The sequence below is a fragment of the Delphinus delphis genome, chromosome X (assembly GCF_949987515.2).
Source record: "Delphinus delphis chromosome X, mDelDel1.2, whole genome shotgun sequence".
Lineage (NCBI taxonomy): Eukaryota > Metazoa > Chordata > Mammalia > Artiodactyla > Delphinidae > Delphinus > Delphinus delphis.
In genome coordinates, this window is record NC_082704.1 from 1,476,218 (window position 1) to 1,491,005 (window position 14,788).

The following is a 14,788-nucleotide window of genomic DNA, read 5'->3' on the forward strand; positions in this document are numbered from 1 at the left end:
GGAGGTCTTCACAGCAAGTGAGGCGGCCTGAGCGTTCTGAGGCAGTGTGGCGTCTCTGCGCGGACCTTCTTTCTCTTTCTAGAACTTTCTGGACGGCCAGCCGGCTCACGGGCCCAGCCGCTCCGCAGCATGTGGGATCCTCCTGGACCGGGGCACGAACCCGCGTCCCCTGCATCGGCAGGCGGACTCTCAACCACTGCACCATCAGGGAAGCCCGAGAACATCTTTTTTAATCATTTGATTTATGTCTGCCTGATTTCCTTGCAGTTGCACATTTTTCATATGTTTACTGGTATTCATAGTTCATCCTTTCTGAATTGTCTATGACTACCCTTTGCTGTTTTTATGTTTGATGATTTGTTTTTAGCTTCCTAATTTGTAGGAGTTCTTTATATGTTGATTAGCCTTTTATCTCTTAGAGATAATTGCAAATCTTTTTTTTTAATCTGTTGCTCTTTAAAAATGTTCATGGAGATACTTTATTTAAGAAGAAGCAAGTGTTTGAACCGAAACCGAAATGTTGCTTCTTAACTTTATGCTTCCTTCACCATAAGAAGGTTTAAAGATTTTTTTAAACTGTAGTACAATATGTAAATCTTTTCCTTTATGGCATTTTAGTTTGAGACTTGTTCAAAAAGGTGTTGTCCACAGAGAGATTATAAAAACATTTCCTATTGTGTCCTTCTGATACCTTTAGAGTTTCATATTTATATTTAGGTCTCTATTCTGTCTCGACTTTATTATTGTATGCGATGTAAAGTAGCACTCTAATTTAGTTTTATTCAGATAGCCAAGTATCCCAAGACCATGTTTATTTTTCGTTCCCAAAATTTCTTAGCTATTCTTTTGCATTTTGGAATTAGCTAATCTAACATTCATAAGACATTCCCATTGGGTTTTTAACTGTTATTTCATTGAATTTATAAGTTAATATGTAGAGGGCTGACATATTTACAGTATTGAGTCTTCTCAAGGACATGGTATACAGCCATTGATAATCACATCTTATTGCCATCCTATTTTGTATTTTCTACTTAACCTGATATCTCATTTCTTTTTGTTCCTCCTTTCCTTCCCTTTTTTGGATTAATCAAGTTCCTTTTTTTCTGCCCTTGATTATTTGGATGTTATTTACCTGGCTTTTTTCTACTGGTTGCCTTGAATTTTTTTTCACCAATATATTCTTCTGTCAGTTTTTAGTTTTATATGATATCTATAAAATTCCTCAATAGAACAAGTCATTAGCAAATTTTAACTTTCCCTATTAGCTACTTTCTTTAAAAATACTTAGTTCTTTCATTTATCAGTGCTACGTATGAACATTGTTTAAAGCAGGGGTCAGCGCACTGTTTCCGTAAAGGGCCGTATAGTAAATATTTGATGCCACATGTTCTCTGTTGTAGCTGCTCAACTAGACCTTTGTTGTGGCACAAAGGTAGCCATACACTATATGTAAATTAATCAGTGTGGCTGTGTGCCAGTCACACTTTGTGGACACTGAAATTTGAATCTCATATAATTTTCACATGCCACAAAATATCCTCCTTCTTCTGATTTTTTTCAACCATTTAAACACGTAGAAACCATTCTTAGCTCACACCTGTACAAAACCAGTCCGTAGTTTGCCAACCCCTGGTTCAAAGAGTTAAATGGTTCTACAAGGTTTATTACAAAAAATAGCGATCTCTACAGGACTTCCCTGGTGGTCCAGTGGCCAGGGCTCCTCACTCCCAATGCAGGGGGCCCGGGTTCGATCCTTGGTCAGGGAACTAGATCCCACATGCTGCAACTAAGAGATCGCATGCTGCAACTAAAGATCCTGCATGCTGTAACTAAAACCTGGCACAGCCAAATAAATATATATTTTTAAAAAATAGCAATCTCTTGCTTCCACCCACAGTGGTCCATCCATTCCCCAGAATCAACTACATTCAACCCTTTTAGCTGTTTCTTTTGGCATTTACCTCTAGTTCTGTAAATAAATTGTTTATAGTGCTGTTTCTTTATTTTTTAGATTTTGGGAATTATTGATTGACTTCTCACAGTTAAAGATGATGATGTAGCTCTTTCACCACCCCCATCCTTCCAGTACAGTATACAATCATCTGCATTAGATTATTCTTTGATGTTCACGTTATCAAGTCTACAGCAACTCTGATGACTTTTCGTTTCTCTCCTGATGTTTTGTTTTCCTTAGAGTTAACACTTGTCTCTCCCTACCCCGTGTTGCTTGTTCTCTACTACTTATTATAGGTCAGCACTTCCCCAAACTGGCTATATCTCCTCTCCAGCTGCTGAAAGATGTCCTGCATATTTCGTTCACTTGGAGCACTCTCTCCTGGAGCCTTTTGACTTGCCCTCCAGGCCCACTGCCCAGCTGCCAGCCTGGGTCCCTTCCATCATCCTGGAGATTGCTCTTGCCTTTCTTTTAGCTTGGGGCCCCAGTTTCATAAATCCCATCTCCACCTCTGTCGTAGGTTCCTGTCTGGTGTTGGTGGCACGTCTTCTCTAGTAGCTTCCAGAAAAAGAATGCAGAGGAAGTAAACTATTTGAGTTCTTTTATGTTAGAAGACGCCTTTAACCTAAAAATTGACAGTTTGGTTATAGGATTCTAGGTGAGAAAATCGTTTTTCCCCCAAATTTGGAAGGCATTACTTCATTGTTTTCTAATTCTTAGTGCTTCACTGAAAAGGCTGAAGACATTCTGTCTTCTGATTCTTTGAATGTGACCTTTTTTTTTCTCTCTGACAGTTATTCTCTCGGCATATTGAAGATATTATTCAACTCTTCAGGATTTCATTGATGCCTTAGAGAAGGCAGCTTTCAGTCTAAAAGTCATGGTTTTAAAGGTAATCAACTTTTACAATCTGGCTGCTTCTAAGATCTGTGTCTAAGTGTGGATCTATTTCCGTTTTATCCTGTTTGGGATCTCTTGAGCTTCTTTTTTTTAAAAATTAATTAATTTATTTATTTTTGGCTGTGTTGGGACTTCGTTACTGTGCATGGGCTTTCTCTAGTTGCGGCAAGCAGGGACTACTCTTTGTTGCAGTATGCAGGCTTCTCATTGCGGTGGTTTCCCTTGTTGTGGAGCACGGGCTCTAGGCATGCAGGCCTCAGTAGTTGTGGCTCACGGGCTCCAGCGCACAGTCTCAGTAGTTGTGGCACACGGGCTTATTTGCTCCGCAGCGTCTGGGATCTTCCCAGACCAGGGATTGAACCCACGTTCCCTGCATTGGCAGGAGGATTCTTAACCACTGCACCACCAGGGGAGTCCCTTGGGCTTCTTGAATTTGTGGATTTATGTCTGTCATCAGTCCTGGAAAATTCTTAGTGACTATCTCTTAAAACCTTGCTGTTACCTTAGTCTGTCTTCCTGAGGCATGGCAGTTAGATTTTTTGTTAGATTTTCTCATTCTATCTTCTGTGTCTCCTATTTTTCAATTTTATTCAAATTTTATATTTCTTTGTGCCTCTGTGCTGCATTCTGGATGCTTTCTTTAGTTCTGTTTTACAATTTACTAATTCTCCAGCCATTTCTTATCTGTGATTAAAACCATCTCTTGAACATTTAAAAACTTTAAAAATTTGTGAAATCCATGCAGAGAAAGCTTTCAACAAAATTCAACACCCATTTATGATAAAAAACCTGCAGAAAGTAGGCATAGAGGGAACTTTCCTCAACATAATAAAGGCCATATATGACAAACCCACAGCCAACATCGTCCTCAATGGTGAAAAACTGAAAGCATTTCCACTAAGATCAGGAACAAGACAAGGTTGCCCACTCTCACCACTCTTATTCAACATAGTTTTGGAAATTTTAGCCACAGCAATCAGAGAAGAAAAAGAAATAAAAGGAATCCAAATTGGAAAAGAAGAAGTAAAGCTGTCACTGTTTGCAGATGACATGATACTATACATAGAGAATCCTAAAGATGCTACCAGAAAACTACTAGAGCTAATCAATGAATTTGGTAAAGCAGCAGGATACAAAATTAATGCACAGAAATCTCTGGCATTCCTATACACTAATGATGAAAAATCTGAAAGTGAAATTAAGAAAACACTCCCATTTACCACTGCAACAAAAAGAATAAAATATCTAGGAATAAACCTGCCTAAGGAGACAAAAGACCTGTATGCAGAAAAGTATAAGACACTGATGAAAGAAATTAAGGATGATACAAAGAGATGGAGAGATATACCGTGTTCTTGGATTGGAAGAATCAACATTGTGAAAATGACTCTACTACCCAAAGCAATCTACAGATTCAATGCAATCCCTATCAAACTACCACTGGCATTTTTCACAGAACTAGAACAAAAAATTTCACAATTTGTATGGAAACACAAAAGACCCCGAATAGCCAAAGCAATCTTGAGAACGAAAAATGGAGCTGGAGGAATCAGGCTCCCTGACTTCAGACTATATTACAAAGCTACAGTAATCAAGACAGTATGGTACTGGCACAAAAACAGGAATATAGGTCAGTGGAGCAGGATAGAAAGCCCAGAGATAAACCCACGTACATATGGTCACCTTATCTTTGATAAAGGAGGCAAGAATATACAGTGGAGAAAAGACAGCCTCTTCAATAAGTGGTGCTGGGAAAACTGGACAGGTACATACAATAGTATGAAATTAGAATGCTCCCTAACACCATACACAAAAATAAACTCAAAATGGATTAAAGACCTAAATGTAAGGCCAGACACTATCAAACTCTTAGAGGAAAACATAGGCAGAACACTCTATGACATAAATCACAGCAAGATCCTTTTTGACCCACCTCCTAGAGAAATGGAAATAAAAACAAAAATAAACAAATGGGACCTAATGAAACTTCAAAGCTTTTGCACAGCAAAGGAAACCATAAACAAGACCAAAAGACAACCCTCAGAATGGGAGAAAATATTTGCCAATGAAGCAACTGACAAAGGACTAATCTCAAAAATTTACAAGCAGCTCATGCAGCTCAATATCCAAAAAACAAACAACCCAATCCAAAAATGGGCAGAAGACCTAAATAGACATTTCTCCAAAGAAGATACACAGATTGCCAACAAACACATGAAAGAATGCTCATCATCATTAATCTTTAGAGAAATGCAAAACTATGAGATATCATCTCACACCAGTCAGAATGGCCATCATTAAAAAATCTACAAACAATAAATGCTGGAGAGGGTGTTGAGAAAAGGGAACCCTCTTGCACTGTTGGTGGGAATGTAAATTGATACAGCCACTATGGAGAACAGTATGGAGGTTCCCTAAAAAACTAAAAATAGAACTACCATACGACCCAGCAATCCCACTACTGGGCATATACCCTGAGAAAACCATAATTCAGAAAGAGTCATGTACCAAAATGTTCATTGCAGCTCTATTTACCATACCCGGGACATAGAAGCAACCTAAGTGTCCATCAACAGATGAATGGATAAAGAAGATGTGGCACATATATACAATGGAATATTACTCAGCCATAAAAAGAAAGGAAATTGAGTTATTTGTAGTGAGGTGGATGGACCTAGAGTCTGTCATACAGAGTGAAGTAAGTCAGAAAGAGAAAAACAAATACCGTATGCTAAGACATATATATGGAATATAAGAAAAAAAAAGGTCATGAAGAACCTAGGGGCAAGGTGGGAATAAAGACACAGATCTACTAGAGAATGGATTTGAGGATATGGGGAGGGGGAAGGGTAAGCTGGGACGAAGTGAGAGAGTGGCATGGACATATATACACTACCAAATGTAAAATAGATAGCTAGTGGGAAGCAGCCGCATAGCACAGGGAGATCAGCTCGGTGCTTTGTGACCACCTAGAGGGGTGGGATAGGGAGGGTGGTAGGGAGGGAGACGCAAGAGGGAAGAGATATGGGAACATATGTATATGTATAAATGATTCACTTTGTTATAAAGCAGAAACTAACACACCATTGTAAAGCAATTATACTCCAATAAAGATGTTAAAAAAATTGTGAAATCCGGCATATGCATATAAAGGTGCAGAAAACATCAACATTTAGTTTAGGAAGTAATGTTAATGTAAACACACATTTAATTGCTATTCGGATCAAGTACACTAGCCTCCTCATGTCTCTCCAATCACCATCCCCTTCTCCCACTCTAGTGGGAACCACTATCGATGTTTATGCTACTGAAGCCCATGCTTTTCTTTCTTTTTAAAAATTAATTAATTAATTTATTTTTGGCCGCATTGGGTCTTCATCGCTGCTTGTGGGCTTTCTCTAGTGCGGCAAGCGGGGGCTGCTTTTCGTTGCAGTGCACAGGCTTCTCATTGTGGTGGCTTCTCTTGTTGCAGAGAACGGGCAGGCAGATTCTTAACCACTGTGCCACCAGGGAAGTCCCCATGCTTTTCTTTACAGCTTTACTTCCTTCCTGTGTATGCATCCCTAAACAACATCATTTCATTTTGCCTGCTTTTGAACTTTATATCATCAGAACCATATATAGTATGGATTCTTCTGTGTTTGGCTTCTTTTGTTCAACATTATGCATGTTCATTCATGTTTTCAAGGCTGTAGTTTATTTTTATTGTTGTATAGCAGTAAACTGTTGAATATATTACAGTTCACTTACACATTCTATGATGATAGGCCAGGTGGGTTGTTTCTAGCAGCTGGTTATTGGGAGTATTATTGTACCTGCCTTTCAAGGATATATCTAGGAATGCAACTGCTGGGCCATTCAGTATGGATGTCTTCAACTTTATGATATTACCAAATGCTTTCCCAAAATATTTGTACCAATTACTCTCCCACCAGGAGTGATTGAGGGTTCCTGTTGCTCCATGTCCTTTCTGAGATTTATTATAGTTTAAGTTTTGCCAATCTGCTAGGTGCATAGTGGTATCACATGTTTTTTTAAATATCAAGGAATAATTTGCATAGAATAAAATACACAGAACCAAAATATCTATTACACTATAATCACTCCTTGCTTCCCACTGGGAGAGCATTTTCAGATTGAAAACAGTAATGAAGGGCTTCCCTGGTGGTGCAGTGGTTAAGAATTCGCCTGCCAATGCAAGGGACACGGGTGCGAGCCCTGGTCCGGGAAGAACCCATGTGCCGCGGAGCACCTAGGCCTGTGTACCACAACTACTGAGCCTGCACTATAGAGCCCGTGAGCCACAACTACTGAGCCCACGTGCCACAACTACTGAAGCCCGCGCACCAAGAGCCCGTGCTCCACGAGAGAAGCCATGACAATGAGAAGCCCGCGCACCGCAATGAAGAGTAGCCCCCGTTCGCCGCAACTAGAGAAAGCCCGCGCACAGCAACGAAGACCCAACGCAGCCAAAAATAAACAAGTAAATGAATTAATTAAAAAAAACAGTCATGAAGGTGCTTTTAGTTAAAAAGTAGAAACAGAACAGAGGCTCCACCTGTCTTGGCCTCACCTACCTCTCCTACCTCATCCTTGTCCACTGTACCATGGTCTCCTGTGTTCCAGTTAGGCTGCTATGTCCATCTTTATTTTAGAGATGAGAAAACCGACCCTCTGAGCGGTTTATTAACTTACTCAAGGTCTCAAGAGTGGTAGAGTCGGGATTTGAACTGGGCTCTATCTCCAAGGCTCTTACTATTATCCTTCACCATGCAACAGACTCATTTGTTTGTGTTACAGCAGAACTGTCCACCCTAGGCTGTCAGCTCTGTGAGACCAAGGAATATGTCTGGCTTCTGTACCACATGGTAGACGCTCAGGAAATATGTGTTGAATGAATGACTAGATGAAGGAATGAACCTGTTAGGATGCAAATCTCCCTGCCTATCTCTTCTATCCATCTGGCAGCAGCAATACAGCAAGCTGTAGGGATTAATGGAAATGAGTTTATTCCATGCTCTACAAGAACAGTTCTCTATAAAACGAGACCCACTGTTGGTAATTCTTGGAAGAGAAGTCCAAGAACAGACAGGGCAGGTGTGGAGGGGGTTGCTAGCCACCTGGAGGTCATAGTGAGGTACACCCATAGAGCAAGGAGCCAGGTGCTGAAGAGGAAGGGAGAATGTCCAGTCTGTGTCGGGCCCACCTCAGATGCACAAATCTTGCAAATGAAGTACTTGCGCATATGCATAAGTACTGTTATAGAGTGGAGCAATTTGTGTCTAATTCTCCCACCATTTGCATCTCACAGAAGTACCTGTTTTGTGATTCTCGTTTCCCAATGCAGGCGGAATACACTAAGAGCCCAACTGCAAACTTCCCCTCCAATGTTCTGTCCTGCAGATCCCTGTCATCCAGTAAGGCTGGCCCCAGTGGCCCCTCCAGCCTCTCAGATGGGGAGCTGGCCCGGAACTTGCAGGACAGTGTCAAGCACCGCATCCTGTACCTCTCAGAGCAGCTGAGAGTGGAAAAGGCCAGCTGGACAGGAACACTGTGGGCTTCCTCAAGCTGGTGTCCACAGCTGGCCGGCAGCAGGCCCCCCACGTCTGGCAGGCCTTAGAGAAGGTGAACCAGCGTGCCTCTGCCACCGTTGCCCAGATTGAGCGAAGGCTCCACCGGTGTCACCAGCAGCTGCAGGAGCTGGAGGAGGGCTGCAGGCCCAAGGGCTTAGTGCTGAGGGCAGAAAGCAGCCTGGGGTACAACCGTGAGCAGCCCAGCGAGAAGGCTCTGTTTCAGAGTCCCCCAAGCCGGGGGCGGAACGCTGCCCATCCACCGACCTCTCTCCAGAGCCACTCCGCAGCCTTGCAACGGGGGAGGTCCTCGGAGGCCAAGCATGGGGCCCAGCTGTGAGCCCTGCTGTGGCAGAAGGTGAAGGAAGAGCGGATCAAAGTCAAGACCTTCCACCTCAGCTTGCAGGTGTCCTATCAGAGCCTCAAGGAGCGGTATGTGACCAACCTGCAGGCATCGCTGGAGTCCCTCTGGGAGGAGAAGTGCAGGTGAGGCAGACCCCTTGGCCGCCTGAGCTCTGGGGTGGGTGGGGGGTGTCTGTGTTCCTCTCATCCCCTGCCCACCGTGCACGCCTGCCTGGCCCTCTCCCGGCCAATGGGGCTCTGACTGGGCTCACACTGGCCTGCGGTGGCCAGCAGATGCCTATCGTCAGCCAGACAGGTGTCCGCTGGTCCCCATGTGCCGGAGAGGTGTATGATGCATGACTGGAATCGCCTTGCCAGCCCTGGTTCCTTCACCTGGGCTCATGGCTAAGTTGGGGCACAAGGTCCCGTGTGGGTTATTTGTTCCAACAATGACTGCCTTCTGCAGAGTGCTTCCCCCCGCCCCCCTGCCCCTGTGTGGTGGGTTGATATTATTTTCATCTAAGGTCAGACTAGGGCCCACCAACAGGAAAAAAGGTGAACTCAGTCTCTCAAAGGACCCCCCCATTTCTTTCTTTTTTTTTTTTGCGGTACGCGGGCCTCTCACTGTCGTGGTCTCTCCCGTTGTGGAGCACAGGCTCCGGACGCGCAGGCTCAGCAGCCATGGCTCACGGGCCCAGCCGCTCCGTGGCACGCGGGATCCTCCCGGACCAGGGCACGAACCCGCGTCCCCTGCATCGGCAGGCGGACTCTCAACCACTGCGCCACCAGGGAAGCCCTCCATTTCTATCTGGACACTTCCTGGGGTCCCAGCCGCCCTCAGAGGTGCCGTACACCCTCCTCTGCGTTAAATAATCCTTACAGCAGCTTCACCAGGCAGGGAGGGATTCGCTGAGATGAGCCCACATTCCCAGCACTTTCACGGAAGAACTCTGCAATCCCTTTAGCATCTGTGTGTTTGTGGGGAAGTGGTGATGGGAATCAATCGTCTTGTTTTCACAGAGAAATCCTACCCACATTGACGCCACCTGACAAATCCCTGAAGAGCAGTTAAGGAGTACGAAGGTTCAACCCATGGTCAAATAAGGTAGCCAGTGAGAATTCAGATTTCTTTTGGAGGTGATTTTCTTTTTGAAATTTTGAATTTTATTTTATTTTTTATACAACAGGTTATTATGAGTTATCCATTTACGCATATTAGTGTACATATTCAATCCCAATCTCCCAATTCATCACACCACCACCCCCCGCCCGCCCCATTTTCTCACCTTGGTGCCCATATGTTTGTGCTCTACGTCTGTGTCTCTATTTCTGCCCTGCAAAGCGGTTCATCTGTACCACTTATCTAGGTTCCACATATGTGCATTAATACACGATATTTGTTTCTCTCTTTCTGACTTCCTTCACTCTGTATGACAGTCTCTAGATCCATCCACATCTCCACAAATGACCCAATTTCGTTCCTTTGTACGGCTGAGTAATAAATAATAGTAATAAAGCTCTTCTTCATATGGACTGGTTTCTTGTCTAGTTGTATCAACTAGCCATCTTCTCACATGGCACAAGAGGATGAGGCAGCCGTCTGGGGCCTCTTTTATAAGGGAGGTAATCTCATTCATGAGGGCTCCCCCCTCATGGGCTAATCACTTCCCAGGGCCCCACCTCCAAATCCCATCCCTTTGGGGGTTAGAGTTTAACAGGTGAATGAGGGGGAGAGGTTTACAAATATTCAGTCCATAGCAGTGTCTGTCCATCTATTGTTGCTCCTATGTTCCCTTTTTCCTGCTGAGATAATCAAGGTTTTCATTTACATTTTAACTTCTCTACTGCCTTTTTAGGCAATTATCAGTTTTTGCTAAAACTTTACAATTCACCTATGAAATGGAAAAAAGCGCTCACCATCTCTGGGTCTGCAAAGTGCCTACCTTACCCTCTCCCCGGAGAGGTGTCCCATGGGTGCTGAGCAGGAATCGGACTCTGGACCCCCGCCCTCACCCGCAGCAGCCCTTTCCCTCCATTGCCCACAGCAGAGGCCAGATTCATATGAAACGTTCAGGGAAATTTATTAAACAGAAACATTGACTGAAACCATTGAACACAGGGCATAACAACACACAGAGGAACTTCTAACGGCCACCGGAGCTCACGGGTCCCGGCCCCACCAGGGTCCTCAAAAAGGTGCCTCCGTTACACCCCACCCGGCGGCCCTCCATCTCCCCACAGTCTCCCTTCCTGAGGGCCCCGCGGGTGGCCTCTCGCCAGGAAGATGGGCGCCGGCAATGCCCGCTCCCCCCAGGGCAGACCCTCCATTTCTGGCCCACATGCCCGGGGCCTGGCCCTGCCCTATGGCGGGCACAGGACAGTCCCACAGCAGGGCGCACGCCACCGAGCCGGGGACGTGGAGTCCCGAGGAACAACGGGGTGGCCCAGCAGAACACAAGCCCTGGGGGGCCTCCCGCAGACCTCCTGCAGCCCCGGTCAAGGTCTTCCTTCCCAAGGTCCCAGGTGGGATCCCAGGTCCTGGGGTGGGTGCTGGCTGTGACCTCGTCCATCCCGTCCTTCCCGCCGGCTCCTGGGACTGGGCTCGGGGTCTCCACGCCGTGCAGGGGTTGGGGGAACTGCTCAGAGGAGAACACATGCACATTTCCACAACAAGAAGCAGCGCTGGGCCTGAATCTATGCCCAGAAAGCACACGTTGAGCTCACGACACTGGCCCACAGAGACCAGAGCCTTGGCTGGCTCGTGGCGCACCTCAGGGCTCTGCGAGGGGACGATGGCTAGGGTGTGTGTGTTGGGGGGAGGGGAGCGGGGGCTGGGGGTTTCCTTGACACCTGGGTCCCTCTGGGGCCTACAGGGACACATTTGGGCTTGCCAGTACAGGGAGCAACCTGCCCCAGGGGATGATGAATAGGGGTCCCCTCTCAGGAGGGAGGCCCAGGCACCGGGAGTGGCCCCTAATATGGGGCCAGTAGGCTGCCAGGCCTGGCCTCCCCCTGCCTCCAAGCCTGGGGGCCCCGGGACCTGCTGAGCCTACTGGCCCGAGGTGCACCCCGGGGGGCTCATCTCTGCAGCCCCGTCCTCATTTCCCGGCTCTTCTGGGATGGGCTTGAGCCCCTCCTCGGGGGTCTCCTCGGCCTCCTGGCCTCCTGCCTGGGCGAGGCCCTCTGGCTCCCAGCCAGGACCTCCTGGGGCCACCGGGGAAGCACTGCCCATCCGGCCAGGCATGGGGACCCCGGGGGCATCTGAGGGTCCTGCCTGACCTAGGCCCGCAGGGGCGGCAGCACTTCCATCTTCCTGAGTGGCCGCGGACGCCTTGCTGGTCTCCCCAGGGCCAGGGGCTGCCCTGGCGGCACCATGGCCTTCAGGGGCTGCCCTGGCGGCACCATGGTCTTCAGGGGCCGCCTCGCCAGCCTTGGCAGTGCCGGCAACTGCCGCACTGGCCTCCTCACGTGCCGGGTGGTCCTCGGCGCTCCCTTCCTTGGAACGGGCGGCCTGGGCGGTGCTATCTTCACCGGCCGGGGAGGCCTTGGTGCCATGTGCAGTGGTGCCTGCGGTGATGGCCTCATGGGCCGGGGCGGCCTGGGCGGCTGCTGCCAGGACTGCAACGTCCACACGGGCCTCTTCCTGCCCTGGGAAGTGCTCCCTGCTAGCCGGGTCGGCGTCCCAGGCCTCGGTCTTCTGGATGAGCCGCAGCATCCCCGCAAAGCCGGGAGGCCTCCTCATCAGCCGCCTCCTCCTCAGCGTGTCCCGGAGCGTGTCGTTCAGCCGGGCCCGCGTCAGCACCTGCCGGGCGCGCGCCTGGTCCGCCATGGCCGGGTGGATGGCCCCCTTCTCCAGGGCCGACTGCAGCAGGCCTTCCAGGCGCATCACGTACGCAGAGAGAGTCTCCTGGGGCCGCTGGGCACAGGTCACGAACTTCAGCCGAGCACTCCCCCGGGGGTCCTTGTTCCCAAACACCTGCACCAGCGCGGCCAGGCAGTCCTGGGCAGCCAGCTCGGGATCTTCCGCCAGGAGGCCGCGCAGGAGGTCCAGCGCGGGGCCGCGCAAGCTCTCCACCAGCCTCCTCCTCCTCTCCCTCTCAGACACGTGGCGCCACAGGTGCAGCGTGTGGCTGGCCTGCTCCAGCCAGCTCTCAGAGGACCCTTCCCCGTGGCCCGGCTCTTCCATCCCAGAGAAGGTTCCCAGCTCCTGGTAGCCCATGCTGTCCAGCACGGGCTGCGAGGCCTGCCTCCACTGCTGGGTCCCGGGCCCTGCCTCACCCATGGCGCCTGCCGCTGTCACAACTGCTTCCTCAGGCTCAGCCATTGCCCCGCCCGTGGGTCCTGCCATACTCAGAAGTCCTGCCACGCCTGCAACATTTCTGTAACCTGCAGCTCCTTCCTCATCTGACTCAGCTCCTGCTTCACCTTCATCTCCTGCTTGACCCTCAGCTCCTGCTTCACCCTCAGTTCCTTCCGCACTTGCAGCTCCTTCCTCATCTGACTCAGCTCCTGCTTCACCTTCATCTCCTGCTTCACCTGCAGCTCCTTCCTCATCTGACTCAGCTCCTGCTTCACCTTCAGCTCCTGCTTCACCCTCAGCTCCTGCTTCACCCTCAGCTCCTTCCAGCCCTGCAGCTCCTTCCTCACCTTCAGCTCCCTCCTCACCTGAAGCTCCTGCCTCACCTGCAGCTCCCTCCTCACCTGCAGCTCCTTCCTCATCTGACTCAGCTCCTGCTTGACCCTCAGCTCCTGCTTGACCCTCAGCTCCTTCCGGACCTGCAGCTCCTTCCTCACCTTCAGCTCCCTCCTCACCTTCAGCTCCCTCCTCACCTGCAGCTCCCTCCTCACCTGCAGCTCCTTCCTCACCTGCATCTCCCGCCTCACCTGCAGCTCCCTCCTCACCTGCAGCTCCCTCCTCACCTTCAGCTCCCACCTCACCTGCAGCTCCCTCCTCACCTTCAGCTCCCTCCTCACCTGCACCTCCCTCCTCACCTGCAGCTCCCTCCTCACCTTCAGCTCCTGCTTGACCCTCAACTCCTTCCAGACCTGCAGCTCCTTCCTCATCTTCAGCTCCCTCCTCACCTAAGGCTTCCTCCTCACCTGTGTCTCCCTCCATACCTGCGACTCCCGCCTCCCCTGTAGCTTCCTCCTCCCCTGCAGTTCCTGCCTCACCCGCCCTGCCAACCACTGCTTGTCCCTGGGGCTGCGCAGGGAAATTGGGTCTATCCTGTGAATCAGCATCAGGGGCCTGGGGCAGGCAGACCACAGTCCAGGGCCCTCCCTTGCCTGGTATTTGGCGGGGGAGCAAGCTTCGATTTAAACACTCAGCAAACTCGACCAGGGCAACACTCGACCCCAGCTCCTTTCTGTAGACCTTGCCCAGCACTCGGTACCTGCCCAGGGAACGCAGGGCAGCCTGCACAGCCTCCTGGAATTCCTGGTCTTTGCAGTCATCTGGGATTCCCAGGATGAGCAGAGATCGCTGAGCGTTCACGCCCATCGACCTGCACCAGTCCCGCAATACCGCCAGAGCCATCGCCATCTTCGAGGACCTGAGGGTGGGGGGAAGCGATCACCAGGAGTGCACAGGCTGTTGAAGTGTGGGAACCGGCCTGTGGGTGCAAAGAGGAGAGAATCATGTTTGTGCCACACAGCCCACCCTAGTGCCCCTCACAGCAGCAGCCTGGAGCACCTCCCTGCCCTGTTTGGTTTGTTTGACTTTAGGAAACTTTTTTTATAAATTACATTTATTTACAAGATAGAAGGCTAGGGACTTCCCTGGTGGCGCAGTGGTTAAGAATCCACCTGCCAGTGCAGGACACACAGGTTCGATCCCCGGTCCGGGAAGATCCCACAAGCCGCGGAGCAACTAACCCCACGCGCCGCAACCACTGACCCAGCGCTCTAGAGCCCACGAGCCACAACTACTGAGTCCACGTGACACAACTACTGAAGCCCACATGCCTGGAGCCCGTGCTCTGCAACAAGAGAAGCCACCGTAATGAGAGGCCTGCGCACC

At 49.1% G+C, this 14,788-nt stretch overlaps 2 protein-coding genes across 2 annotated transcripts; one reads left to right on the forward strand and one right to left on the reverse strand.

Moving 5' to 3' along the window:
• The first annotated feature begins 2,837 nt into the window (after positions 1 to 2,837).
• On the forward strand, positions 2,838 to 8,917 carry TEX28 (testis expressed 28). Its single transcript, XM_060002699.1, is given in 3 exon segments — positions 2,838 to 2,849; positions 8,205 to 8,394; positions 8,397 to 8,917. Coding segments are annotated over 3 exon segments (723 nt in total).
• Positions 8,918 to 11,818: 2,901 nt separating this feature from the next.
• On the reverse strand, positions 11,819 to 14,311 carry LOC132418484 (paraneoplastic antigen Ma6E-like). The gene is made up of 3 exons (XM_060002364.1): positions 13,528 to 14,311; positions 13,345 to 13,470; positions 11,819 to 13,194 (listed from the first exon to the last, which is right to left on the reverse strand). Exons 1-3 carry the CDS (start codon positions 14,309 to 14,311, stop codon positions 11,819 to 11,821), a joined length of 2,286 nt encoding a protein of 761 aa, XP_059858347.1.
• Between the last annotated feature and the right edge of the window lie 477 nt (positions 14,312 to 14,788).